Source organism: Thalassophryne amazonica, chromosome 4, assembly GCF_902500255.1.
Source record: "Thalassophryne amazonica chromosome 4, fThaAma1.1, whole genome shotgun sequence".
Taxonomy (NCBI): domain Eukaryota; kingdom Metazoa; phylum Chordata; class Actinopteri; order Batrachoidiformes; family Batrachoididae; genus Thalassophryne; species Thalassophryne amazonica.
This window is the reverse complement of record NC_047106.1, coordinates 21,104,859-21,132,836: the sequence shown is the minus strand read 5'-3', so window position 1 is coordinate 21,132,836 and position 27,978 is coordinate 21,104,859. Positions and strand designations below refer to the sequence as shown.

At 40.6% G+C, this 27,978-nt stretch overlaps 1 protein-coding gene across 1 annotated transcript in view; it reads right to left on the bottom strand.

Annotated features, from left to right (window-relative positions):
- The window catches only part of capn12 (calpain 12), a 64,175-nt gene that overhangs the window by 12,413 nt on the left and 23,784 nt on the right, over positions 1-27,978 (bottom strand). Inside the window, 14 exon segments of the mRNA XM_034168721.1 lie at positions 1,753-1,824; positions 1,909-1,945; positions 14,327-14,449; positions 17,713-17,792; positions 19,455-19,466; positions 19,583-19,845; positions 19,928-20,109; positions 20,627-20,687; positions 20,690-20,703; positions 20,782-20,867; positions 24,205-24,288; positions 24,361-24,466; positions 25,546-25,611; positions 25,762-25,895. Of these exon segments, the coding sequence (XP_034024612.1) occupies positions 1,753-1,824; positions 1,909-1,945; positions 14,327-14,449; positions 17,713-17,792; positions 19,455-19,466; positions 19,583-19,845; positions 19,928-20,109; positions 20,627-20,687; positions 20,690-20,703; positions 20,782-20,867; positions 24,205-24,288; positions 24,361-24,466; positions 25,546-25,611; positions 25,762-25,895 (1,320 nt within the window).

Below are 27,978 nucleotides of genomic sequence, written 5' to 3'. Positions count from 1 at the left end.
ATATATGTAGACTTTCCAACTTAGCCTCTAAACTTGCACAATTTGAATATAAATGTGTCATAAATGCTCACAGGGGGTCGTTTTGACCATTGGGGTTTTTACGTAATTATTGTATGGCCTTGCCTTACAATATAAAGCGCCTTGGGGCAACTGTTTGTTGTGATTTGGCGCTATATAAATAAAATTGATTGATTGATTGATAAATGTCAATCCTTACTATAAATTCTATTTGCAATTTGGATTATGGTACTTTTTTAAATTCTATTTTCATTATGCTTTTTTGTTTCTTTATAAACTAAAGAAAACATCAAACACAGAGGCTTTACCGTTTCTGTGTAAGTGTATGGACACAGTAATTGGTGGTTAGTTATCTGTGGTGTCGGGACACCTGTTAAAAATCTTGTCTCGGGCACCAAATTGTCACTGCTGGTTCTGTCAACCGAGTTAGTGTACATTAACTAAAATTTAGCTAATTTGTGACATCTTAGGATTGAGCATTTTAGCATTACAGAAATTTAAAACCAGTTCAAAGTAAGCTAACTAAAGTAAACTAGGCTAAAACCATGTTTTAAAACAGTTCATAATGAAAAGTAAAAAAAAGTTGCTTTTTTTCTTGTTTTTAATTTGTTTTATTAATATGTATATGTCGCGGACATGAATGAGCAAAGCTCTTCAGCATCTCACTGTCATCTCAGCTCTTCTGTCATCTCTGGTTTGTGGCTTCGTCTACCATTGGTTTGTAGCTTTTTATGGCTTTTTACAACAATGTTGTCCGGTTTGTGGCTTTTTCTCCACTGGGCAGATTTTTTGTTTCATTTCCAGTTTGTGCCGTCATCTACCATAAAGCGAGCTTCACGCTGCGCAATTAATCAACTAAGTGTTTCAGCTCTATTGCATATGGCATCTGATTTTCCCAGCGAGTAGTATACAAATAATGAATATTTATGAGTTTAATGGTACAAATGTTTAATGAGGTGAAAACTGGAACATACCATTCAATGAGGCAAAATATTTGTTCCATAGAATTCATTACTACATTCATTATTTGTTTTATATAACGGCTAAAATAGATCCTTGTTACTTGATATATTATTAATTTATAAACAATAGAAAAGGGACTCACATTTTGGTGTTCCACTACTGCTAAAGTCCAAATTGTGACTTCCATAAAAAAAGACTTTGAGTAGTTCCTCAGTCCAGCCAAAAATCATGTCAGCTTTTCAGCTTTTCATCTGAACAGCTCTTCATGCATCTAGATGGCTTACAGCGGAGTGGATTTTGTGTGTGTGTATGTTTATATGTGTGTGTGTTACAAGTCAGTTAGCTCAATCAAATCTTATGTCGTTGTCCATGTGTGTGCATACGCAACCGGGTTGGCGCTTGCGTGTGCATGTACTACAAAAAAACAGATTGTGTACATCCTCAGTGCAGCGAAAAAAAAAAAAATCACACCAGAAATTAGTCCATCTTTTCATTCTAATTTCCTTCTAACAGCCTCCAGACAGCGCAGTGGATTTCTTTTGTGTGTGTGCGTGTGTGTGCAGAGTGCAATGGTACCAAACGTTTGGAACCAAATTTGCACTCTAAATGGAACCAAACTGCACTCTAAATGCAATGCAACACAACTGGGATGAATAATCCATGTCATGTGACATACAAAGCACCAATCAAATGACAAGGATCCACTCAGTCGTTATAATTGAAAATAATGTGCAGTAAATATAAGAACACTTCCAAGAAAATCCTTCTTACTGGACCGGCCTCCTCTTCAAAAACCTTCTGAACTCTCATTTTATCCTCTGGAAGGTCGGGTGCCGACATAATCTGTTGGCGTAAACATGAACATAGAGTATGAGCTGTCTGTCGGTCCAGGCTATTTGCTGGTGTGATATATCTTCATGAATTCACTGTGAGAAAACCACAGGAGCAGGTGAACTCCTGAGTCCTGCAAGGGACAAAACCAGAACAGATGTGTGATTCCTTCTGAAACAACATTTTGACTTCAAAACGACATTCAGAAAATGTGTTTGATATAAGGACTGCTGCATTGACTGACTATGAGGATGAGATTATGATAATGTCAGCAGTGTTGGGCACAGGTAACTGAAAAGTTAGCCTCAATAACCACTAATCTGCTGAAAAGTTAACTTTTATAATGCTAAACTGATACAGGTAACCACTAACTTTTAATATTGACTCGGCACACTGCGACTGATAAACCAGTTTCATCTTTTAGCACCGCAGAGGCTTCTGAGTAAATTTAAGACAAAGCAATCACAAACTCAGTAAGTAACGAGCCAGCACTTGTGTCTTTAAACACCTTGTAGGCTGCTGCAAAGACGTCTCACTTACCTTTCACGGTGGCAGTGTCGATCAAACACAAGGCACTTTCACTCATGGGTTCATTTCTAAACAGACTAATTCCGGACAGTTTATCAACACATTAACAATTCAATTCAATTTCAATTTATTAATTTATATAGCGCCAACTCACAACAAAGTCGCCCCAAGGCGCTTCACATAATTCACAACAACACAAATTAATGTAAAATCAAAATTAAAAGCAAGAAAAGCACAATAAAAAGATAAAACACAGTAGAATAAAAAGAAATTACAAAGCAAACACAAACAGATTAAAAAATTAATGATAAGACAGTCTAAAAAAGTGGGTCTTCAGTCTTGATTTAAAAACCTCCACCGTGTCAGACTGCCGAATAACAGCAGGTAGATCGTTCCAAAGAGCCGGACCACGGTAGGAGAAGGTTCTATACCCCACAGACTTTTTGTTCATCCTCAGAATACACAGAAGCCCTGCGCCCTGCGAACGCAAGGGCCTCGCAGGTACGTAGGGCTTAACCAAGTCCGCCAGGTAGGAAGGTGCCAGTCCATGAACAGTTTTATAAACCGACAATAAAACTTTAAAATCCGATCTGGCAGAAACCGGTAGCCAATGAAGGGATGCCAGAATGGGAGTAATGTGGTCAAACCTTCTACTTTGTGTCAAAAGTCTGGCAGCAGCATTCTGTACCAACTGAAGTCCTCGAATGCTAGACTGCGGCAGGCCAGAAAATAAAGCATTACAATAATCCAATCTAGAAGAGACAAACACATGAATCAGAGTCTCAGCATCAGCCATAGACAGGATGGGGCGAATCTTCGCTATATTTCTCAGATGAAAGAAAGCAGTCCTCGTAATTTCCCTAATGTGGAGGTCAAAGGACAACGTAGGTGTCAGGCTGGGCAGGTGGCAGGCACCTGAATTGTTAGGACCCAAAATGTAAACTCGCAGACTAGGCTTGGATGTAGAAGAGATCATTGTCTTTAATTCAGGATCTGGTTCAGTACACAGGTGATCAGTCAGCGGGGCAGAAGCACAAACACGGTCAGGCAATAACGCAGTCATGGTTTAGCAGGGTTCAGAGGCACGAGCAGACACAGACACCAAGGGCAAGGCAAAAGGCAAAGTCAAAAATACAAAGCAGGATCAGAATACACGGCAAAGCAAAAACTGGACTGGAAACAGAGCTGGCAAGTGTACAAGGACAACAAACGAGCAAGGGAGTGGTGGCTGGGTGGAGATTAAATAAGACAGGTGTAACGAGGTGCACGTGAGGAACAATCAAGAAGGGGGCGTGGCTAGTGGACGAAGATACTACATTGTGCAAGACAGTGAGGGAGGACAACACAAGGTGGAGTGAAGAAAAGACAAAGATTTGTGAACAGGTGTCAAGAGTGTGACTAAATGAAAACACAAAGCAGACAGAGTTAAAGTGAGACAGGGACACATGGCAGGTGCAGAAAAAACTTAATCAACTGGCTGTGAGAGATGAAGACAGGCATGCAGGTGCAGGATGTGGAGTGAAACAGAAATAAGTACAAAGCTACAACTGAATCTAATATTACTGAACAGGAGTCAAACATGAACATGAGGACTAAACTAGACAAGAACTGGCAACATGGACTAGAATACGAGACATGGCGCTAAATACTAAAATGACATTAAACATAAACTGACTAAAGAAAACTAGGCACTAAGACAAACCATAAGAAGAAGCAGTGAACAAACAATAACCAAAACAAATCCTGACATAACAGTACAACAAATATTATAACCAAGAAGAACAAGAGATAACTAAACAATGACTGAAAACTAGAACAGAGTGAAAGGCCAAAGTAAAAAGTAACAAAGAAAACAAAGTGACAAACAAAAAATAACCATATGATGAAAAATGAAATACCTAGTGAATCATAAATCAAAATCAAATCAAATCAATTTTATTTATATAGCGCCAAATCACAACAAACAGTTGCCCCAAGGCGCTTTATATTGCAAGGCAAAGCCATACAATAATTACGGAAAAACCCCAATGGTCAAAACAACCCCCTGTGAGCAAGCACTTGGCGACAGTGGGAAGGAAAAACTCCCTTTTAACAGGAAGAAACCTCCAGCAGAACCAGGCTTAGGGAGGGGCAGTCTTCTGCTGGGACTGGTTGGGGCTGAGGGAGAGAGCCAGGAAAAAGAGAGCAGAGATCAATCACTAATGATTAAATGCAGAGTGGTGCATACAGAGTAAAAAGAGAAAGAAACACTCAGTGCATCATGGGAACCCCCCAGCAGTCTAAGTCTATAGCAGCATAACTAAGGGATGGTTCAGGGTCACCTGATCCAGCCCTAACTATAAGCTTTAGCAAAAAGGAAAGTTTTAAGCCTAATCTTAAAAGTAGAGAGGGTGTCTGTCTCCCTGATTCGAATTGGGAGCTGGTTCCACAGGAGAGGAGCCTGAAAGCTGAAGGCTCTGCCTCCCATTCTACTCTTACAAACCCTATGAACTACAAGTAAGCCTGCAGTCTGAGAGCGAAGCGCTCTATTGGGGTGATATGGTACTATGAGGTCCCTAAGATAAGATGGGACCAGATTATTAAAAACCTTATAAGTAAGAAGAAGAATTTTAAATTCTATTCTGGAATTAACAGGAAGCCAATGAAGAGAGGCCAATATGGGTGAAATATGCTCTCTCCTTCTAGTCCCTGTCAGTACTCTAGCTGCAGCATTTTGAATTAACTGAAGGCTTTTCAGGGAACTTTTAGGACAACATAAATAAAGAATAAAGTGGCAAGAAAAACATGACAGAAAAACACATGATGAAAATAATAACTAATAAATCAAAGCCACAGCAGACAGGAAACCACGAAAAGGGGAAAAATAAGGGTTCAACGCCCTGACCTGGCCCAATCTCTGACAGTAGGATCAAAAATTACCCCAAGGTTCCTCACTTTGTCAGTATGATGTATAACACATGAACCTAGGCTAAGCGCCAGCTGATCAAATTGATGCCGATGTCTTGCTGGACCAAGAACCATCATTTCAGTGTTATCAGAGTTCAAAAGTAGAAAGTTGCTAGACATCCAACTTCTCACTGCTGCGAGACAGTCCTGTAAAGATTTTATGTGGACAGGATTTCCAGCAGCTATCGGCATATACAACTGAGTATCATCAGCATAACAATGAAAAGCAACCCCGAAACGCCGCAAAATGTTCCCAAGGGGTGCCATATACAGGGAAAAAAGCAGGGGACCCAGAACGGATCCCTGCGGAACCCCGAACTTCATGCCCTTAAAGTCGGAGGTAGTGTCACTGCACAAAACACAGTGGGAACGGCCAGACAGATAAGATGTCAGCCATGCAAGAGCAGTTCCAGTAATCCCAAAACAGTTTTCTAGCCTATCAAGTAGAATATGATGATCAACTGTGTCAAAAGCAGCACTGAGATCCAACAACACCAATGCTGTAGTAGTATCCGAGTCCTTTGCTCGCAGAAGATCATTAACTACTTTAATAAGTGCTGTTTCTGTGGAGTGATGTCTTCTAAAAGCAGACTGCAGTGGCTCAAAAAGGTCATTCTCAGTAAGATAGTCCACAAGCTGCCGTGAAACCACCTTTTCCAGAATTTTAGAGCAGAATGATAGATTTGATATCTGCCTATAATTTTTCAACACACCAGAATCAAGATTAGATTTCTTGAGTAGTGGTTTAACCACAGCAGATTTAAAACAATTTGGAACAGATCCAGAGTTTAAAGAAAGGTTAACAATTTCCAGCACAGTCGGCCCAAGAATGGGCCAAAGATCCTTAAACAATTTTGTTGGTATAGGATCAAATAAACAAGTTGTGCTTCTAGTAGACATCACGAGTTTCGTCAGCACACCTTGTGAGATACTGTTAAATTCCGTGAATCTAGGTAGCACCTCAGTGGTAGTCCCCAGCTCAGTAGCTGAATACAATGACTGGACCAAATTATGCTGAGATGTGCTCAACCTAATATCTTCTATTTTCTTTTCGAAATAGTCCAGAAAGTCCTGTGCTGAAAAAGGAGAACGACCAACAGGTGGCCAGGAATAAGAAATGCCACCGTATCAAACAAGAACTTTGAGTTATGCTTGTTTTTGTTGATCAATTCAGAATAATACGCCTGCTTTGTAGCCAATAAAGCATGCTTATAATCTAAAATAGTTTCACGCCACGCAAGGTGAAACACCTCTAGTTTGGAACTACGCCATTTCCGTTCCAACCCTCTAGCCTTCTGCCTAAGGTCACACAAATAACTGTTGAACCAAGGTGTCTGTGCTTTGGGAAGATGCGGCTTTAATAGAGGAGGCGCAATCTTATCAAGTGTGGTTTTTAGCACTAAATTCAGGCTATCCGCAAGACTGTCTACCGACTGAAATTTCATCAAGCTTGAAGTTAGGATTTCAGGTAGTCTCACTTCGAGTTCAGTCAGAGTTGAAGGTTTAATTCGTCGCCGCAATGATAGGCAAGGTTGTTGCTCCACTAAACGCGGCAGCGTAATTGTAAACCTAATAAGCGAGTGGTCAGAGACCACTGCTGTAAGAGGCAGGATGTCGATATTTGTGACAGCAAGGCCACGTGCAAGAACCAAATCCAGAGTATTACCACTGATATGCATTGAACCATGAATGAACTGCCGAAATCCTAGTGCATCCATGATTTCCATAAATGATTTACCGAGGGGATCAGAGGGCTTATTTATATGAATGTTAAAGTAACCAATAATCAAAATGTTATCTGCACTAGTTGACAAACTAGAGATGAACATGCCAAATTCATCTAAAAAATCAGAATATGGGCCTGGAGGCCTATAGACAGTGACAATATAACATAACTGATTTCCAGTTTTATGACCTTGAGAGTACTTAGCATCATGGGCATATCGGAGAATCAGATGCTCAAGTGAATTATATTCATGATCCCCCACAGTTAATAAAGTAAACCTGGATTTATAAATAAAAGGAACACCCCCGCCTTTCCTCACATCACATGAAACGTGACTAAAAGTGTACGCCGGTGGGCAGGCCTCATTCAGAGGAAGGACAGCTATCCAGGCGATGATCCACAATTAAGTCATTCACCAGCAATGACTTCAGAGACAATGACCTGATGTTAATGAGACCCAAACTAAGGATCTTGGTGGAATCAACAGATTTTAATGAAGTCATGCATAAGTTCTTCTCCTCAGCAGCCAGTGACGCAGTGGGTTTCAGCGGCCGGAGGAGCTCAGGTGAAACGCCGCATCTGCGCGCCCGCAGACGACAGCACCAGCGTAAAAACTCTGCAGCACGGCAAGAGGCAGCAGCAGGAAGCTGCGGCACAAACGGGCACAGCTTTAGCGGAGCCGGTCCAGTCATCGGAGAGGACAGTCCAGGAACAACAGGACGAATTCAGCAGTCTCGTGCGCAGCGCGCGCTCCCACGCCCAAAAATATCATCCATCCCACAGGAGGCGAGGATCAGACCCTCTAGTGAAGGCTGCCAAGTAAAACTTAAATTTCACTGATGCACCACTCCGCTTTCCGCGCCTTCTAAAGCGCCTCCTCCGGAGAGGAGTGCAAGGAAAACAGAGCAGGTGGAGCGGGACGTCTGCGAGCACAGGTGGCAGAGCAGGGCCGGGCCCTCCCAGCCCGGACCCAGACAACAGCAGTGGCTCATAAAGAGCATTAATGTCCAAGAGAGACTGGCGATTATACACAAGCAAGGCAGAGGTGTCCCGGCAGAACACACAGAGCAAAAACACAGCAACAAATAACAATAAACTCGACGAGCGGTAGAGACAGGGCTGACGGCATGCCAAACACACAGGCACCATCTTGCCACCTCCACCAAATCCACCAATTAACAGCAACTCTGTCATTTTTACAAAGTGAAAATATCACACTTTTGAAGTCATGCACTAATTCTGACGACCGTTAAACTGGCACAAGCGCCAAAAGACATTACAGTGGTCCCTCGCTATAACGTGGTTCACCTTTCGCGGCCTCACAGTTTCACGGATTTTTTTAGTCCAATTTTGCATGCTTTTTTTTTTTTTTTTTACAGTGCATTGTGTTCTGCTCCCTCATCAAGCAGGCCGGTCGCGGCACCGCGAAGGGAGAGTACGCGCATTGTGTTCTGCGTGTCTGTTTATAAGAATCTTCTCGCCCAGAAGAAAAAAGAGCGCCAACTTCTTCTTTGTCTTTCGGCTGTTCCCGTTAGGGGTCGCCACAGCAGATCAATCGTTTCCATCTCACCCTGTCCTCTGAATCTTCCTCTGTCACACCAACCACCTGCATGTCGTCTCTCAGCACATCCATGAACCTCCTCTTTGGTCTCCCTCTTCTCCTCCTGCCTGGTGGCTCCATCCTCAGCATCCTTCTCCCTATATACCCTGGGTCCCTCCTCTGCACATGTCCAAACCATCTCAATCTCGCCTCTCTGACTTTGTCTCCAAACCGTCCCACCTGAGCTGTCCCTCTGATATGTTCATTCCTAATCTTGTCCATTCTTGTCACTCCCAAAGAGAATCTCAACATCTTCAGCTCTGCCACCTCCAGCTCTGCCTCCTGTCTTTTTGTTAGTGCCACTGTCTCTAAACCATACAACATAGCTGGTCTCACTACTGTTTTGTAAACTTTCCCCTTCACTCTTGCTGATATTCTTCGGTCACAAATCACTCCTGCCACCTTTCTCCACCCACTCCACCCTGCCTGCACTCTCTTCTTCACCTCTCTACCACACTCTCCATTACTTTGAACAGTTGACCCCAAATATTTAAACTTATCTACTTTCACCACTTCTACTCCTTGTAACTGCACTATTCCACTGGGCTCCCTCTCATTCACACACATGTACTCAGTCTTGCTTCTACTGACTTTCATTCCCCTTCTCTCCAAAGCATATCTCCACTTCTCCAGACTAGACTCAACTTGCTCTCTACTCTCACTACAGATCACAATGTCATCTGCAAACATCATAGTCCATGGGGACTCCTGTCTGATCTCATCTGTCAACCTGTCCATCACCACTGCAAACAAGAAAGGACTCAGAGCTGATCCTTGGTGTAATCCCACCTCCACCTTGAATGAGTCTGTCATTCCGACTGCGCATCTCACCGCTGTCACACTATTCTTGTACATGTCCTGCACTACCCTAACATACTTCTCTGCCACTCCAGACTTCCTCATACAATGCCACAACTCTTCTCTTGGCACCCTATCATAAGCTTTTTCTAAGTCCACAAACACACAATGTAACTCTTTCTGTCCTTCTCTGTACTTTTCCAACAGTATTCTCAGAGCAAACATTGTATCTGTAGTGCTCTTTCTCGGCATGAAACCATATTGCTGCTCACAGATCTTCACCTGTTTTCTAAGCCTAGCTTCTACTACTCTTTCCCATAACTTCATGCTGTGGCTGATCAGCTTTATGCCTCTGTAGTTACTGCAGCTCTGCACATCACCCTTGTTCTTGAAAATAGGAACCAGCACACTTCGTCTCCACTCCTCAGGCATCCTCTCACTTTCCAAGATTTTATTAAACAATCTGGTTAGAAACTCTACTGCCATCTCTCCTAGACATTTCCATGCCTCCATTGGAATGTCATCTGGACCAACTGTCTTTCCACTCTTCATCCTCTTCATAGCAGCCCTCACTTCTTCCTTGCTAATCTCTTTTACTTCCTGATTTACTCTCACCACATCATCCAGCCTTTTCTCTCGCTCATTTTCTTTATTCATCAACTCTTCAAAATATTCCCTCCACCTTCTCAGCACACACTCCTCACTTGTCAGCACATTACCATGTGCATCTTTTACCACCCTAACCTGCTGCACATCCTTTCCAGCTCTGTCCCTTTGTCTGGCCAATCGGTACAAGTCCTTTTCTCCTTCCTTACTATTCAACTTCTTGTACAGCTCGCAATATGCCTTTTCCTTTGCTTTTGCCACTTCTCTTCTCGCCTTACGCCGCATCTCCTTGTACTCCTGTCTACTTTCTTCATCTCTCCGACTATCCCAAAACTTTTTCGCCAACCTCTTTCTCCTTATGCTTTCCTGGACCTCTTCATTCCACCACCAAGTCTCCTTGTCTTCCTTCCACTGTCCAGATGTCATACCCAGTACTGCCCTAGCTGTCTCCCTCACCACATCTGCAGTACTTTTCCAGTTGTCCAAAACTGCTTCCCCTCCAACTAGTGCTTCTCTCACCTGCTCGCTAAATTTCACACAACAGTCTTTCTCCTTCAGCTTCCACCATCTGATCCTTTGTTGAGCTCTCACTCTCTTCTTCTTCTTTACCTCTAAAATCATCCTACAAACAACCATCCTATGCTGTCTAGTGACACTCTCTCCTGCTACCACCTTACAGTCTGTGATTTCTTCTAGCTTGCATCTCCTATAAAGAATGTAGTCCACCTGTGTGCACCTTCCTTCACTCTTATATGTTACCCTGTGCTTTCACCACAGCCATTTCCATCCTTTTTGCAAAATCAACTACCATCTGTCCTTCCCCATTCCTATCCTTGATACCATATCTACCCATTACTTCCTCATCACCTCTGTTCCCTTCACCAACTTGCCCATTGAAGTCTGCTCCTGTCACCACTCTTTCATGCTTGGGCACACTCTCCAACACCTCATCTAACACACTCCAGAAATCTTCTTTCTCCTTCATCTCACAACCTACCTGTGGGGCATATGCACTGATGATATTCATCATCACCCCTTCAATTTCCAACTTCACACTCATCACCCTGTCAGACACTCGCTTAACCTCCAACACACTTTTAACATACTCTTTCTTTAAAATGACCCCAACACCATTTCTCTTTCTGTTCTCACCATGGTACAACAACTTGTACCCACCGCCGATGCTCCCGCTCTTACTTCCCTTCCACTTGGTCTCTTGCACACACAATATGTCTACCTTTTTCCTCTCCATCATATCAGCCAGCTCTCTCCCTTTATCAGTCATACTACCAACATTCAAAGTCCCCACTCTCATTTCCACCCTTCTAGTTTTCTTCTTCTCCCGCTGTTCGTGGAAACGTTTTCCTCCTCTTCTTCGTCGTCTTCGCCCGGCAGTAGCCCAATTTCCACCGGCACACTGTTGGGCAATAGCACCAGTGGTGGACGTTGTTAACCCGGGCCGCGACCGATCCGGTATGGGAATTCGATTCTGAGTCTGCATAGTTGGGTTGGCTTGTTTTACGCCGGATGCCCTTCCTGACGCAATCCTCCTCATTTATCTGGGCTTGGGACCGGCACTCAGAATGTACTGGCTGCACACCCCATGTGGCTGAGCGCCAACAACTACCCATAACTGTGTTCTTCACTCAGAAAAAGACACCTGCACCGAGGTGTGACTCAGTGGAAAAAGACGCGACAGCGGCGCGGCGCCAGGACGAAGAGGCGCGATCAGAGGAACTGTGAAATACTGGTCAGTCACTATTAATAATTTCTTATGTGTCCAACCTCATAGGTTGATCGTTAAAGTTAAATTCGTTAGTTCTAAAAGCCATCATAATTATTTATAGGAAAACGTTCTATTTTTATTTCTCAAAAAAATGTTTGGGCCTGAAAACAGGTTGGTCTTATTTTTCTACTAAGGTTTGAACTTTGAGAGTGTTTACACACGAGAGAAAAGTGACAAAATGTTAATGCCTGTTTGAGAAAAGTGTATAAAGTGTGTAGTGAGGGGTTTTACAGCTTTAAAACGTCTATAATAATTGTAAAAAATAACACTGACTAATTAAGTCCCTTCGGCTGCTCCCTTGTTTGCACTCGGGGTCGCCACAGCAAATCCAAGTTGGTTCTGCATGTTGAATTGGCACAGGTGACAGGTGATTTCGCCTATTGCGGGCTATTTTTAGAACCTAACTCCCGCAACGAGGGACCACTGTATAGGTAATCAGACTCATCTCATCAACCCCCCCCCCCCCCCGTAAAAAACAAGCACTGCCATCTACTGGATGGGAGTGTGAAAAGCAGCCAACATGCTGAGTCACACATCACAAGCAGAATTTTCAGTTTTGTAAATGCCTTTTTTTTTTTAAACAAATCAAAAAAATTACATATTTACAAATACACATCTATATGTAAAAACCAACACACAAGTTACAAATCAAAAATTTGTGTTTGTGGATCAAAAAATACATATGCAAATCAAGGACTATTTGTAGATCACCCTCTGTGCATTTGCAGGTATTAATGAGACAAATCTAACTCCAAAAATAAGTGTCTTTTTACTTAAAAAAAGGTAAAAGATGGCATGTACACACACTGTCTTTTAAAGCAGACACACTGTTGATCAGAATTGCAGCAATGCATTGTGGGAGTTCGGAATTTGCTTGGTTTTTATTATTATTACTGTAGTACATGTTAGTTTAGGAGTGTTAGGTTTGTTGCGTTTTTATAGTTCAAGGAATGTAGTTTGTTTGGTGTTGTGACCATGAGTGAAAACTTTGAGTTGCTGTATGTTGAAAGCAAATTATGTTTGTTTGTTTTTTGTTTGTTTGTTTCTTTCTTTCTTTCTTTGGTTTTTTTTTCCAGCAACAGTGGCAGCCAGTCCGCCCCCTTCTGCTGGGGCACGGCTGAGTTCCTTACAGCAGCCTGGCTGTTACAAAACACGTGACAGGAGTTAATGTTTGGTTTTAGGATTTACAAACATTTGTGACCATTCGGTCTTACTCACTATGCCAGCAAAGAAATGCTAGTGGACTGAAAGTGAGCAGTACTAAATTTAGCAGAAGATAATTAATCTTCTGATGGTTTTCAAAATTAACTGAAAAACTAATCCGCTAACCAAAAAGTTAGCTTTGCTAATTAGCTGTTAGCAGATTAGCATAATTGTGCTCTCCACTGGGTGTCAGTAAGCGTTCAGGCCACTAACAGGGTTCTAGCCACGGTGGGCGGCGCCGGGCTGCTCAGCTCACGAGTTCAAATTGGCTGTGCTGTCCAGCACAGAATTTTTGAAAAATGAAACGAAATGTTGCTGCAAATGTACCAATTCAATCATATTTCATGCTTATAGAGTCATAGTTTTGCAATTTTAAACCAATAATTAAAGTAATAAGAAATATATTTCTCATTTTCTTTGTATCAAATCGCAAACAGCAGAGATCAGAGATTCAGCGCGTTTTGTGGCTGCAGCTGGAAACAGCGTCTCTGCTCTGAACTGAAGAAAAAAAAAACTGCCATAAAAAACTGCCATTAATCCAGGTCCTTCTGTATCTGTATCTGAAGATACATTCAGAAAATTGGTTTATTTTACAGCTGAAAGGCTTCGTGTTTCCAAAAAGCTCCAAGTTTGAAAAACATCAGACGAGGGGGGGGATACAGAGAGAGGAGGGGAGGGGCAAAGTGCCAGTGAAAGAGGAAAGTGAAACTGATTCATAAAGGTTTTCAATTAAAACAGCAGGTCTGACAAATCAGTCCAGGTCCAGGTCTTGTTCAGACAAGGCAAATAGGTGTTATATTGTTTAAAAAGAAAACGTTATGCAATCCCACTCAAAATGAAAAAAACAAAACTGTCAGGATAAAAGAAAAACTGCCTGCTTCACTGGATTAAAAGCTACTGTGTGTCATTTTTGAAGAATAAAGTAAATGCTATGTCCATTAAATATTAATGTATTAACATTTTCAATGTTATTTAATTTATTAGCTTAGACTTTGACAGAAACATGCAAAAAATAACTTTGATTTTGCATATATTACAACATAAATATCATTTTTTGTTTATTATTCTTGTGTTCAATGCATCTAAAACCACAGAAAATGAGTTAAAATAAGGCTTGCCAAGAATGTTTTAACGGTATAACATCATATAGCTTTGGGGGGCCCCAGATCCAGGGGCCTGTGGCCCCCCGAAGCTACGAGCTATGATCACATAATTTACCCGGCACTAAAATGGTCATAGCTAGAACCCTGGCCACTGATGTATTGTAGGAGTGTAGTGTCTGCATGTTTCCATCTTTTGAGATGATTTCTGTTCATCTTACCCCAGAGTGTTTCCAGTCTTGGCGAAGATGCGGACAAAGAACTCTCCGGGCTGGTTGGGTCGATAGGTGGAGACCACGAGGACATAGTTACCTGGATCCAAATGCACCTTCCTCCACATGCTCCTGTAGAACATAGTCATTTACATTTGTTTGTCTTCCAACCAATTTTTATTACAAAGACGGGAAGCAAAGGAAAATGCAGGAATAAGCAGATTTTGTCCAATGAAGAAGTCCCTTCGGCTGCTCCCTTGTTTGCACTGTGAGTCGCCACAGCAAATCCAAGGTGGATCATCTGCATGCTGAATTGGCACAGGTTTTGCCCTTCCTGATGCAACTCCACATTTGGAGAAATGCGGCAGTGGTGGGGTTTGAACTGGGAATCTTTCGCACTAAAACCAAGCGCACTAACCACTTGGCCAATCAGTATAAGTGGCCAAGAAATTTAGTCTAATTTACAAAATTCTGCCTTATCAACTGTATGTTATATGCAGTCAGTTTCATGACAATACTTAATATGGATAACAAATGTTTGTTACTGGCTAACTGTAGCGCTACATGCCAGCTAGTTGGCAGCTATCATATTAATTCTGTTGTGTGTTGGGGGGGGGTGTGGCTGGACAGTTTGGTGTTCTTTTCTTTTCTTTGCTCTCCAGGTGGTATGAAAACTGATTTGTCTGTGGAGAAGGTGCTGGCAGAAGAGTCCTTCACCCTCATCAACATCATGTGCAGCACCTGTGGATGGTGCTCACATGCAACCTTAAAGACTTTCAGCTGAAGCAGATAATTAGATGGCGTTCTGCATTTAAGCCATGTGTGATTCAAGCAGAATTGCCGGGAACTGGACCTTGTGATGTTCGTTTGTGAGACGCTGAGGACCGCGCCTGGGTTTGACACATCATGCCTGTGAAGCAGGAAGGGTGAGGGACACATGCTGTCAGCACACATCAGAGGTGATTAATTGGTGACTACTTGTTGATAGTAACTTGGTATTTTGTTACGCAGTAGATTTGAATTGTGATGAGAATTGTGCAGCTCGCTTCTCACTGCTGTGGCGTGCGGACAAGTGATCCTCCACCTGTTGTGAGAAGCTGCTCATTTGCATAAAGCTTAAAATACAGACCTGAATGTGTTGCTGATGGTGTGTGTCTTTTGAAGGATATTGGTTGTAACTGCTGACTTACCTCACCTCTTCTATCCTTCGCAGAGAGTCGGTTTGTCGTGTCCACCTGGGGGGTGTTTGGCGGTAACAGTGAGTCCAGAAGCGCCGGGCTTCGATCCTTTTGGGCGCTGGAGAGCGTGCCAGCCTTCACTCCACCAGAATGACGCTGTTTTAGTTTCTACACTTTGTTTAGCACCAGAGGGTGACACAATAAATTGTTTTTGTTATTGGAACCGCTTTCTGGTTATTTTAGCGCTGGGTTCCGTCAGACGCAGGTCCGCTCCTCAACCCGCGTCGACACATAACAAATTCGATAGGACGTGTTGGGCCCTATCTTGACAAACAGGTCCATAGGTGTAAAAACTAAGCGCAATTCAGATTGCTATTGACAAACGACAAACAGGAGGGTTATGTTAGAAAAATTATATACTATCACATTTATATAACATCACATCATATATTGTCGTTTGTTCTGCTTCACATGACATATGCATGCTTGTATCTTTTGCACCAATTAGTGTGTTGCAGGTCTCTGCTGGGTTTTCGGCCTTGAGAGAGGAATGTTCCCATAGGAGGACGGCGAAATAATGGCATTGATGTGTACCAGTCGGTTTCACAGAGTGTTTGAACTGTTTGATGGGAGGAAAGGGAGTATAGCATGATAGGCCTGCAGACCACAGCAAACTCACAGATGAAACACATTTTAATTGAATCCAGTAATGGTTTATCAACAACACAGGATGTGTGCTTCTAATCATCACAACTAACAATACCATCATGCCCTGTTTGTAGGTCACTGTTTGATTGATTCTGTTTGTCTGTTTGAATAAAAGATGCCACGCACAGAGAGGCAGTTTGACGAGAGTCGAGAGAGAGGTGGTGACTGCTCTGAGACTGCTCTTCCCTCTGCATGCAAAGCTGACAAAAGATTTGCTGGTCTCGCGTCCATTCATTTTTAAGTGTCCGTAAGGGATAATGTGTTTTGACCCTGACAACTGACATGAAGTGTGTTCTGGGCATATAAACCACAACTGCTTTACCTGTAAACCATGAAGCTTTGCACTTGGTGAAAGATAGGCCCCGTTGTATGTTTTCTTTTTAAAATAAAATTTTGCCCCACTAAAGCAAAACATAGCATCTTCTGTAAAAAAAAAAAAAAAATATATATATATATATATATATATATATATATATATATATATATATATATATATATATATATATATATATATATATATATAGTTTGTACTAAGCTGTAAGACAATAATGGGTATTACAAATAAACTCTGTAAATGTTACCGTTCATTTATTATCTGGTGAGATTAGCATGTAGCTGGTGTTTTAAAATGAGCATTGCATAAAATATGAGAATAAAATAGAAAAAGATGCATTGGTTTCATATATGTGTTGTTCGTTGCAAATCCTGATTTGTACATCAAATCAGTTAAATAATTCACAATAAATTCTTAGATGTATTTGTGAAACTGTTTCTACTCTAAATATGAGCAAGCAATTGTGAAATTGACTTTTGTCACCTAAATTATTTTAAATCAATCTCATGTATGTATGTGTAACAAAAATGCCATAAATATATCACTGTGGAAGTACATTCTGTACAGTATTTTATATATAGTATTGACATAAAATAAATAAGTTCACATTCCATAGTTAGAGTGTATAATGCTGCATAAACTGGATAAATCAGATTTATTTTCTTCCATACCATGTTTAAAAACTTCCATCATTAAAACCAGAAACTAAATCAAATGGAGTTGAGCACATAAAAAAGTTTTATTGAGAGAAAGAAATCACATATCATGTTAAGTATTTGTGCAGTCTTGTGTTTTAGTGTATAAAACATCGACTGAATTGAATGATCGCTCTCCCGTGGGTTTGTGATTCACTTGCTGTTCTCTTTTATTGCACAATCCCAAAAACAAAACAAAACAAAACATTGTTCCATTGCACATCCAGCACACAAAGTCATTTTTTATGTGAACCAATCACTTTATAATTGTTATAACATGCAGATATTAAACTTCCTCTATCCAGATTATGTTCAACAGGCTTTAAATGTGATTAGATTTGAGATTAGATTAGAAAGAACTTTATTTATTATTGGTCAGCCAGTTCCTGATTTTATTTGTGTTGGAGTGAATGTGAGGTGCAGCTTTGTATAATTAAGTGCTGACGGCAGAACGCAGGCAGGTTTTCTCTCATGTTTTACCTCTGAGCTTTATATTTCCTAGAACGACCCACAGGGCTATTTTTGGTGAAGAAGTCGCAGGTTAGACATGTCCCCTGGAACTACAGGCAGAAAAGCAGTAGAAAAAAAAAAAAAAAAAATCCTCTGCAGAACTGTTATATAGAATACAACAGATGATTATATCATTAATTTGATTTTGGTTATATCATAATAATGAAACTCACTGGAGTGTGTTCATCTACCAAAGACTAAAATTCAGTTAATGGGCCCTATCTTGATAATATACAGTGCACAGTTTAAAGTGCATACAGGTGCATCTCAAAAAATTAGAATACTGTGAAAAAATGTAATATTTTTTGTCAGTTATTTCAGAAAGTGAACATTTCATATATTATAGCTATAAACTAAAATGTTTCAAGTATTCTTTTTTTAATTATAATTATGGTAACTACAGCCTACTGGTCCAAAAAATAGATAAAAATGTAATATTCAAAATATTTGAATATTTTATCAGATCAATGTAAGAAAAAGGATTTATGAAGGAGAAATGCTGAACAACTGAAAAGTATGTTCATTTGTGCACTCAGTACTTGGTCGGTGCTCCTTTTGCATAAATTACTGTTTCAATGTAGCGTGGCATGGAGGTGACAGTCACAGGCAGAGGGAGCCTAGATGCCAAACTCTAATTACTGTATGTATTGCTATCGCAGTAATGATGATCAAACATAAGTGGTCTGACTGAACTAGGATTTTTGGTGCTGTGAGTAGGTACCAAGTCCTGTTGGAAAAAGAAATCCGCATCTCCATGAAGCTTGTCAGCAAATTGAAACATGAAGTTCTCTTAAATCTGCTAGTAAATGGCTGCGTTGACCTGAGACTTGATAAAACACTGTGGACCAACATCAGCAGATGACACGGCACGCCAAATCATCACAGACTGTGGAATCGTCTCGCTGGGCTTCATGCAACTTCGATTCTGTGTCTCCCCACTTTTTCTCCAGACTCCAGATTTCAAAATTAAATGCAAGATTTACCTTCATCTGTAACAAGGGGTTTGGACCGCTGAGCAACAGTCCAGCTATTTTTCTCCTTGACTCACTTGACACCAGTAGTGTGACACTAATAACACATTTCTTGATCATGTCTGTGTGTGGTGGCTCTTGATACACTGACTCTATCCTCAGTCCACTCCTTGAAAAGCTCCCCTCCAAGTTCTTGAATCAGCTTTGCTCTACAAACTTCTCAAGACTGCAGTTATCCCTGTTCTTTGTGAATGTGTTCCAACCAAACTGTCCCTTCCAGCAAACTTCCCATGAATATGCTTTGTTACAGCACTCCACAAGCAGCCAGCCTTTCCATCAGTGACCTTCTGTGGATTCCCCTTCTTGTGGAGGGTGTCACAAAGGGTCTTCTGGACAACTGTCAAGTCAGCATTCTAACCCATGATTCTGGTTGCGTGTGCTGAACCAGACTGAGGCATTCATGGTATTTATATACCTTAAATAGTAATAGTTGTGAAAATTTAGACTTTCTGAAATAACTGACAAAAATATTGAACTTTTCCATAAAATTATATATATATATATATATATATATATATATACACACATATATATATATATATATATATATATATATATATATATATATATATATATATATATATATATATATATATATATACACATATATATATATATATATATATATATATATAAAATTGCACATATGTATAATTAATCTGTTGCTCGGTGGATACTCACCTCAGGTGGGACCTGCAAAAGTAAAAAAAAAAGAGTGGTCATAAATTATTCATAATAAATGTGCGGAGGCTTAATTTTTTTGTTTTGTTTTTTTTGGAGGGGGGGATTTGAAGCCATTTTTTTCTTACCGTGTAGATGTGAAAAGCTATGTAGAGGAAGTTGACTTTACTCTTCTGCCTGCAATCTTTCTGCATCAGCTCCACCAGCACTGTGCACTGCTTGGCTTTCCTCTTCTGCTTCTCTGCTTTCTTCTTCTCCTCTGCAGTCATTGCAGCCTCCTTCTCCTCCTCATCATCTTCTTCTTCATCGTCATCATCATCCTCATCTTCCTCCTCCGGTTGGTCCCGCTCTGTGAGGACCAGCTCAAACTGGGGGTTCTTCCAGAATGATCCTAAGAAATCTCAAATTCAACATCATCGCAAGAAAGGAACAAGTAGAGTGGACTTTATGTAATTGTAAGAGCTGAAACACACGGTGGTATCTTCGGCTGCCACCAGAGGAGCTGCCCATTAACCAGACTCCTTCATGCTCGCTGATGGTCCATGCAGATCTTGAGGAAGGAGAGTCAGTCAAGTTGTTGTCGACCAGGAGGTCTGGATTCATACTGCACACCTCCACGATTTTGAACAGACTGCTGAAGTCGTCTGCGCTGATCCTAAATAAACACATTTCTTATATACGTATATATATATATAAGGGCAAGGGACACAACTGTAAGTTGATTTTTGGCTGTTAGTCCATCTTATTTTCACCAAAAGTTAACTTCTCAAATTAATAAACAGTCGAGACCTTGCCACACATTTGAGCAGCTTTTGTCACCATCTAGTGGGCGATGTGAGCATTTCAGGGCTTCTGACGCATTTCCTACTTGAAACCCAAAATTCAGTAAAAAGGTACTCATGAATGTTAGAAATGCCCGATTTTTTATTTATTTATTTATTTATTTTTTTGGCAGGCAGAGCTTTGACCTCCCAGTATTAATGTACAAAAATTTAGATTTTGTGAGTTTTGGGGTTCTTGAGTTTTAGGATGCGAAAGGTTTTGCAGTATGGACAGACGGAAGGACAGCATTTTCTCATGATAAGTACAACTTACAGTTGTGAATAAACATATATAATGTAATATAATAATATAATGTTGCACGGCGGCATGTTTTAGTATCTGCTGCATACCAGAACTCTCCATCTTCTGTCTTTTTCAGGTCAATCCTTTCCTTCTCCCCTTTGTCCACATGTCCCACTCTTTACTTCTGCAGACGCACACATGTAAAAAGATAAGTGCTGGAATCTATGATCTCTCACTTTTAACATGCAATCATCTTCCTCACGCGTCACTCCAAGGTCTGCGGTATTCAACAAAATCCCAGGGGTTCCTCAGCCTCAGCACCAAGACCTCCTCAGATCCTTTCTTCACCTTAAATATAGACAGATAAACACAGATTAAACTAATACAAAAACAAAAAACAACCTCATTGTTACCCAGTTTCCTCAAAAATGGAACTGTAAATTAGAAAAGACAGAAAATAAACTTAAAGGTTAATTAGTTAAAATTAACTGGAGGTGACGACGATGATGATGATAACAATAATAAAATTGGCAAAATGGGAGGAGCCATACTACATCAGCTAGCTATACCATGTCATTTATGTTCTGGCCAAGAGTACAGACTAAAAATAGAACAATATAGTTTGCACTGAGTTCTAAAGTAAGATTGGATCATTAATCTGTGTTATCTAACAAGCTAACCTAGCCAAGCCACGTCACTACAATGGGAATCCATTCTAGTTAGTTAATCCATCATAGTTAGTTAAATTTAGCTAGTTAAATTTAGCTAGTTAGTTAAATTATTTAGCATGATGGCTACAAAATGAGATTATTTCCAAGCAAATAATATAGTATTGTGCTACAATTTTACAACAGTTATTGTAGTAAACTGAAGTTGTAATATTTTAGAACTGTGGGCAATTAGCTTCACAGTCATAACTACTGCAGCTACAAATGTCCATCTTTAAACCTTCGGTAATGCAAGAACTCCAGTATAGATGCAACATGTTTGATTAATTTTTCAGAATAGCAAATACTCAAAGTAGTGATGAAAATTTGATGAAAATAAGAAAATCACAAAAATGTCCAAGGACACAGATTAGTAGCATGAGCAGTAGAACCCAGTAGAACTGGGTTGGTTCGTAGGTGTTTCAGTAAATATAAAGTTTTCATCCAAAAGATAAACAAGTCAGATGTTGTTGGAAAATCTCACCAACACATTTATCAGTTAAGATTTTTCTTCAGTTTTTTAAAATTACATGAATACGATCAGTTGAATGCTGATTTGGGATAGCTGCAAACATAATTCAGTTTTTCAATTTAATTTCATTTATATAGCGCCAAATCACAACAGAGTTGCCTCAAGGCGCTTCATACAAGTAAAGTCAAGGGCCCTGTCCCACTGACGTTTAGGAGGATTTGCGTAAGGATTGCGCACAAAATTGGCCCATATTTGGCAAACATCCGCAATATCCGTGTAATATGCCTGTATGAGTCGGCCGTCATCCGAACACGTCGGTGATCATCCGCAGAGGCACGCATGTCTGCAGCCAGGATTTTTGAGCTGTTCAAAAAACTGAATGCAGATGACATCCGCCTTACATACTCCATATATACTCAGTTCATACACAAGACATACTCACTCTATGCGCTGTATATCTACCGTTAACCGCTGATATCCGCAACTGATGGGGATTTGCAGCTTGGCAGCGGACCGGAACATTGTGTAAAACAGATATATATCGTGCCCATCATGTCCACATCACAAACTAAAATATGTTGTAGTGAATGCATACAAACTGGCCACGAATAAAAGCGTTTTTATTACATCTGCTTTGCAGCTGATTTGCTGACAATCTGTGAATGCATAACAAACACGTCACATAAACCCAAAGTGTGGCAGAAAGCGACATACCTGCTGGTCAGTGCCGGTCCGGCTGTGTAGATCCACAAAGACATAGCTGCTGCAATCCAGGACTTTTATTTAACACCAACAAAAGGAAGAGTTGCTGTTTAGCCACAACTCACTCAAACCCCCCCCCCCCCAAAAAAAACACCGTCTCACACCCCGAGCGCTTTCCCCCCTCCTGCTCCCCAAACTCATGAGCAGTTAACCCTCACATGACAAAATGAACATTAACTCTGTGATCAACTTGTCCAAGTCCAGCAGATGCTCCAGAGCCTGTATTGTTGGTGTGAACAGTGATGCCGAAAGACCCGAGTGAGCTTCTTTTATGACCGCAATGCAGATGCCGTGCACACGCAACACGTGCGCTATGCATTCATAATACACCCGTAATACTGCCGTAATAATCTCAATGTGTCGGATCAGTTTCCTCACTACATGCGTTATATACCCGTGATTGGTCATCATATATTCGCTATATATTATTAATATATCCGTAATTCATACTGGGACATTTGTCATTTTTGGCCATTTTTGTTGCGGACGACAACGAACGCCCGCAATTTGTATACTCAATTCATGCGCAATTAATCCTCTCCCCAGTGGGACAAGGCCCTAACCTTACCAGAGTAACAGTGGTAAGGAAAAACTCCCTCTGAGGAAGAAACCTCAAGCAGACCAGACTCAAAGGGGTGACCCTCTGCTTGGGCCATGCTACAAACATAAATTACAGAACAATTCACAAAACGAATACACAGGAAATGCTGTTGGTGCACAGGACATACAAATATATCTGTTATATATAAGATTACATTGTGATAGATTGCTGTAGATTAGATTATAATAGATGATATGCGATCAGGAGAGATGGAATGACATTAAATTACTTATGTGGTTTGATTAGGAGTCTCTAGATTAGATGTGCAATGGGCAAAACTATATTATATTCAACTTTTTCTTACATACATCTGGTGTCATTTCAAGGGGTTGAAACACTTGGGGATTTTAGTCTCTTGCCCAAGGACAACAACATTTACAGTACTTTGATGAGAGTATCATACTTTCTTGATCCATGCGTGCCTGCTTTGTGTGCTTTTTTGTTTGGCAGCTTCTTAGATTTATATTGAGATTTTTGTTTTCTGTTCACTCAGGTTCTGTTTTAGTGTTTACACTTCATGCAGCCTGTACGCGTTCTCATTTTGCACCTGTTTTCTCTACATTTCAGAGTTGTGCTTTTTCGTCTTATTCTACCTGTGTGTTTTTCTCTCCTCTTGTCTCTGTCTCCCTCTGGTGGCCATGGGTGAGGTTTGACTATTCCCATGTTACCATTACCGTCTGATTAGACCCTCACAGTATTTAAGATTCTGGATTTTCCACCACTCCATGTTAGTTCATCTCCTCTGCTGTTTATTGATTTCTTTGTGTGTTCTTTCCCCCCCATGCCTCCATCCAGCCATCCATCTTATTTTTTGACTGCACTACAAGCTAGTGAACTGCTAAATGAACAGGTTTTTTTTTTTTTTTTTTTTTTTTACCATATCCCACATGCTTGTTGCCTGCATTAATTTCAATTTCTGAGATTATTTGAATATGCTATTAGATTACAATAGATTAGAATGTGATTATATTTAGTTATTACAATGATCCCTGTAAAGAAAAGGTTCGTTGCAACAATATAGAACGCATACATAGAAATTTACAAAACCTGAGTGACATTAATAAAATAATGGTAATGAAAAAAGCTTATCAAAATAACACATTCATAAAGATCCTATAATAACTGAAGACTGCTGATACCAGCCTTGTCAGAGTCAGTGATGGCATAGGCGTGGCCCCTTAACAGCCCGTTTCCCATCACTTTACCAATATCCAAGTAGCTGGTAGCCTGTGAAAACAAAATGTGAAGGTAAAAAGTGTCCACATAAAGAAAAACCACATTCCAGCTGTGATTGTGCACCTGGATAAAGCAGCTGAGCAGACTGCCACGGGACAGGGCGGCCATCAGACACCTCCAGAGGACCCGTGGGGTCTGAGACGAGACGGCTAGCGAGTATGCTATGCCCAGTGTTGCCACAGTTACTTTGAAAAAGTAATCCAATTACTGACTACTGATTACTCCTTGAAAAAGTAACTTAGTTACTTTACTGATTACTCAATTGTAAAAGTAACTAAGTTAGATTACTAGTTACTTTTTTAGTTACTTTCCCAGCTGCCGACAACAACCCACGTCAACATGACAATGATACCTGTTTTGCCAGAAACTCACTTTATAGTCACCCTTTCTTGACTTCAATGAAAATAAATACTTGTTTTATAAAAAGTCAAATAAAGACCTCTTTCTTGACCTCATATTTAACTGTTGACAGCACTGTAACAGTAAAACTTGCAATTTCAAACCTACATTGTTTATAAATGTAACTATTCAATTCTAACATTTTTCTAACATTTAAATTCTCTCTAAACATTTTACTTGTCGAAATTATTATTATTTTAAACAATATTAGTAGTTGTAGTAAAAACGGCTTCAAAACTGGACGTTTAATCTAGGGGTGTTGTGGGGGGGGGCACATCCTTGCCCCACGCCCCCATTCCATCTGGATTCGCCCCTGCTTTGGCGTTTGAGCACAAAGAATGGATAACATTTATTTATGCAGAAAACAGGACCAGATTTACAGGTAAGAAAGTTTTATTGCGTTTTCACATCATGTGGTCCTCAGAAAGAGAGTTTAGGTGCATTTGAGTGGAAAATAGTGTTAGTTGTAGATACAGAGCGGCTCAGCTCAGAATTCTAAATAAAGGAGGGAAAAAAGTATAAAAATGTCTTTGTAAAGCTCAGTGCAGGTGTGCTGTTTTCACCGCGCTTTAAGAGGTGAGGACGAGTCGAGCAGCTGCAAAAAACCGCGGATGAAAAGCTCACAGCTGGCTGAAAGTGGGCAGTTCAGTCGAACCCCGACCTCCTGCCCACGGACCAAGTTTAATGCTGCTGTCGACCCACAATGAAAAATAATAGTAACGCACAGTGACATGGAGAAGTAACTTTAATCTGATTACTGATTTGGAAAGATTAACGCGTTAGATTACTCTTTACAAAAAAAAGTGGTCAGATTAGAGTAACGCATTACCAGCATCACTGGCTATGCCACCTGTAAAATCCTCCATTCCCTCCGAAATGCTCCCCCCCTTCAGGCTGGAGTAGCTTCCAATTAGCCTGGAAATAAGAGCTGAGAAATTCACTTCAGGTGTCCACCATGCTTTGTTGTTTTGTTGTTTTTTTGTCAAACGGCTGTCATGCACTCATGCAGAGTGGGTGCTCTCAGACATTACAACCCACAAACATATGCTGGTGGTGGCAACTGACTTGGCGTAGGCCTTCTCCACCAGGGCGCTCCAGTACTCATGTCGAGTGTGAGAGTAGCTGAACAGCAGACGGCCTTCGTGCACTGGCAGTCTGTCATCCACAACCACTTCCACCCACTCGCCATACTGCCAGAACTGGAAGAGAGAGCGAGAGAGAGAGAGAGAGAGAGAGAGAGAGACACACACACACACACACACACACACACACACACACACACACACACACACACACACACACACACACACACAGAATGATCATGAGAATCAATCAATCAATCAAACTTTATTTGTATAGCACTTTACAACAGTAACCACTGAACCAAAGTGCTTCACATAAATACATAAAATCAACAACAATAAAACCACACAAAAACAATCATAAAAGACTCTATGTACTAAAAGCAATTCTGAACAAATAAGTTTTTAACTTAACTTTGAACACAGACAAAGTACTAATCGAACGCACCTCCACGGGCAAAGAATTCCAAAGTCTAGACCCAACCAAGGCAAAAGAGCGATCACCCCACTGCCTGCTTTTGGTCCTAGTATCACCAATTGATTCTGATCAGCAGACCTCAAAGTTCTGGTGGGTGTATATACAGTTAACAGTTCACAAAGATACGAAGGTGCAAGTCCATGTATAGCTTTAAAAACAAATATCAACAGTTTAAAATCAGTCCTAAAACGGACTGGAAGCCAGTGAAGAGTGAACAAAGCCGGAGTGATATGACTATGTTTGCGAGTGTTGGTCAGAAGGCGGGCTGCAGCGTTTTGAACCCTCTGCAGACATTGAAGAATGCACTGGTTGACACCCACATACAATGCATTACAATAGTCAATCGGGAGCTAATAAAGGCATGCAAAGCCTTTTCAAGCTCTGTCTGTGAAAGAAAAGGTTTAACTTTAGACAGAAGATGAAGCTGAAAAAAAGCTGGCTTTCACTACACAGTTAATTTGCTTGTCAAATTTTAAAAACTCATTAAATTTGACACCCAGGTTCCTTACAGTCGACTGACATAATGAGCAAGATCACCTAAATCAGGTAACACATCACCCATTTTGCAGCCAAACAAAATGCATTCAGTGTTGCTCTGATTGAGATGTAAAAAGTTCTGCGGTAGCCAGTGTTTAATGTTTAATGACAGTGCACTTTGTATTGACAGCAGTGCAGAGGACCCATTTTGTGTAACCGGTAAATAAATTTGCAGATCGTCTGCATAAAAATGAAAAGACAGATTATGTTTGGATATCACAGAACTCAATGGCAACATGTATAAGGAGAACAGTAATGGACCAAGAATAGAACCCTGAGGCACATCTGTTGTGTGCCTCAGGGTTGAGAGAACTTGTGCGTGAGCATCTAAACTGTGATGTTCCCAGTATTTCTATTAAAAATGACCTTCATGTAACCATATTATGCAGGGGTGGTGGCCAAGTGGTTAATGCGCTTGGTTTCAGTTCAGAAGGTTCCGGGTTCATATCCCACCCCTGACACATTTCTCCATGTAATGTGGAGTTGCGTCAGGAAGGGCATCCGGCATAAAACTTGTGCCAATTCAACATGCAGATCCACCTTGGATTTGCTGTGGCGACCCCAAGTGCAAACAAGGGAGCAGCCGAAGGGACTTACATGTAACCACATTATAAACTTTTATTTACAATCAGAGCCCCCTGCCTACCGCTCTACAGTATTCCTGCTAACTGATTTATCCTTTTTGTTCCCCCAACAGGAATGATGCATTGTACTGCAAAAACTGTCCCTCTCAAAATAAGCCAAATAATCCAAAATCTATCCAAGCTGTCTTGTATTAAGCAAAAAAAAAAAAATCTGCCAGTGGGGTAAGAAAAATATATTTGGTTAGAATTCTCAAAACCAGCTAAATGTCTCGGCACTGAATAATCAAAATGTGCCTTAAAACTAGACAGAATTCTTATTTTAAGATTATCCTGTCTTAAAATGAGGAAACCAATCTTGTTCCTTTGCTTGGATGATTTGAAATCCATTGTCTTTCCTTAGCTGGAAAAAAAAAATTATAAAGAAAAAGAAAAAGTGAGATACATTTTCTGAAAATAAGACATTTTTTCTCATGTACTAAATGCTTGCCAAGATTATTTTTCTATTTAAACAAACATTAAGTTGAATTTTCTTGAAACAAATCTTTTTTTTTTTACTTTCTTAGATGTTGGTTTTTGCAGTGTGTGCACTACATTTCCCCAG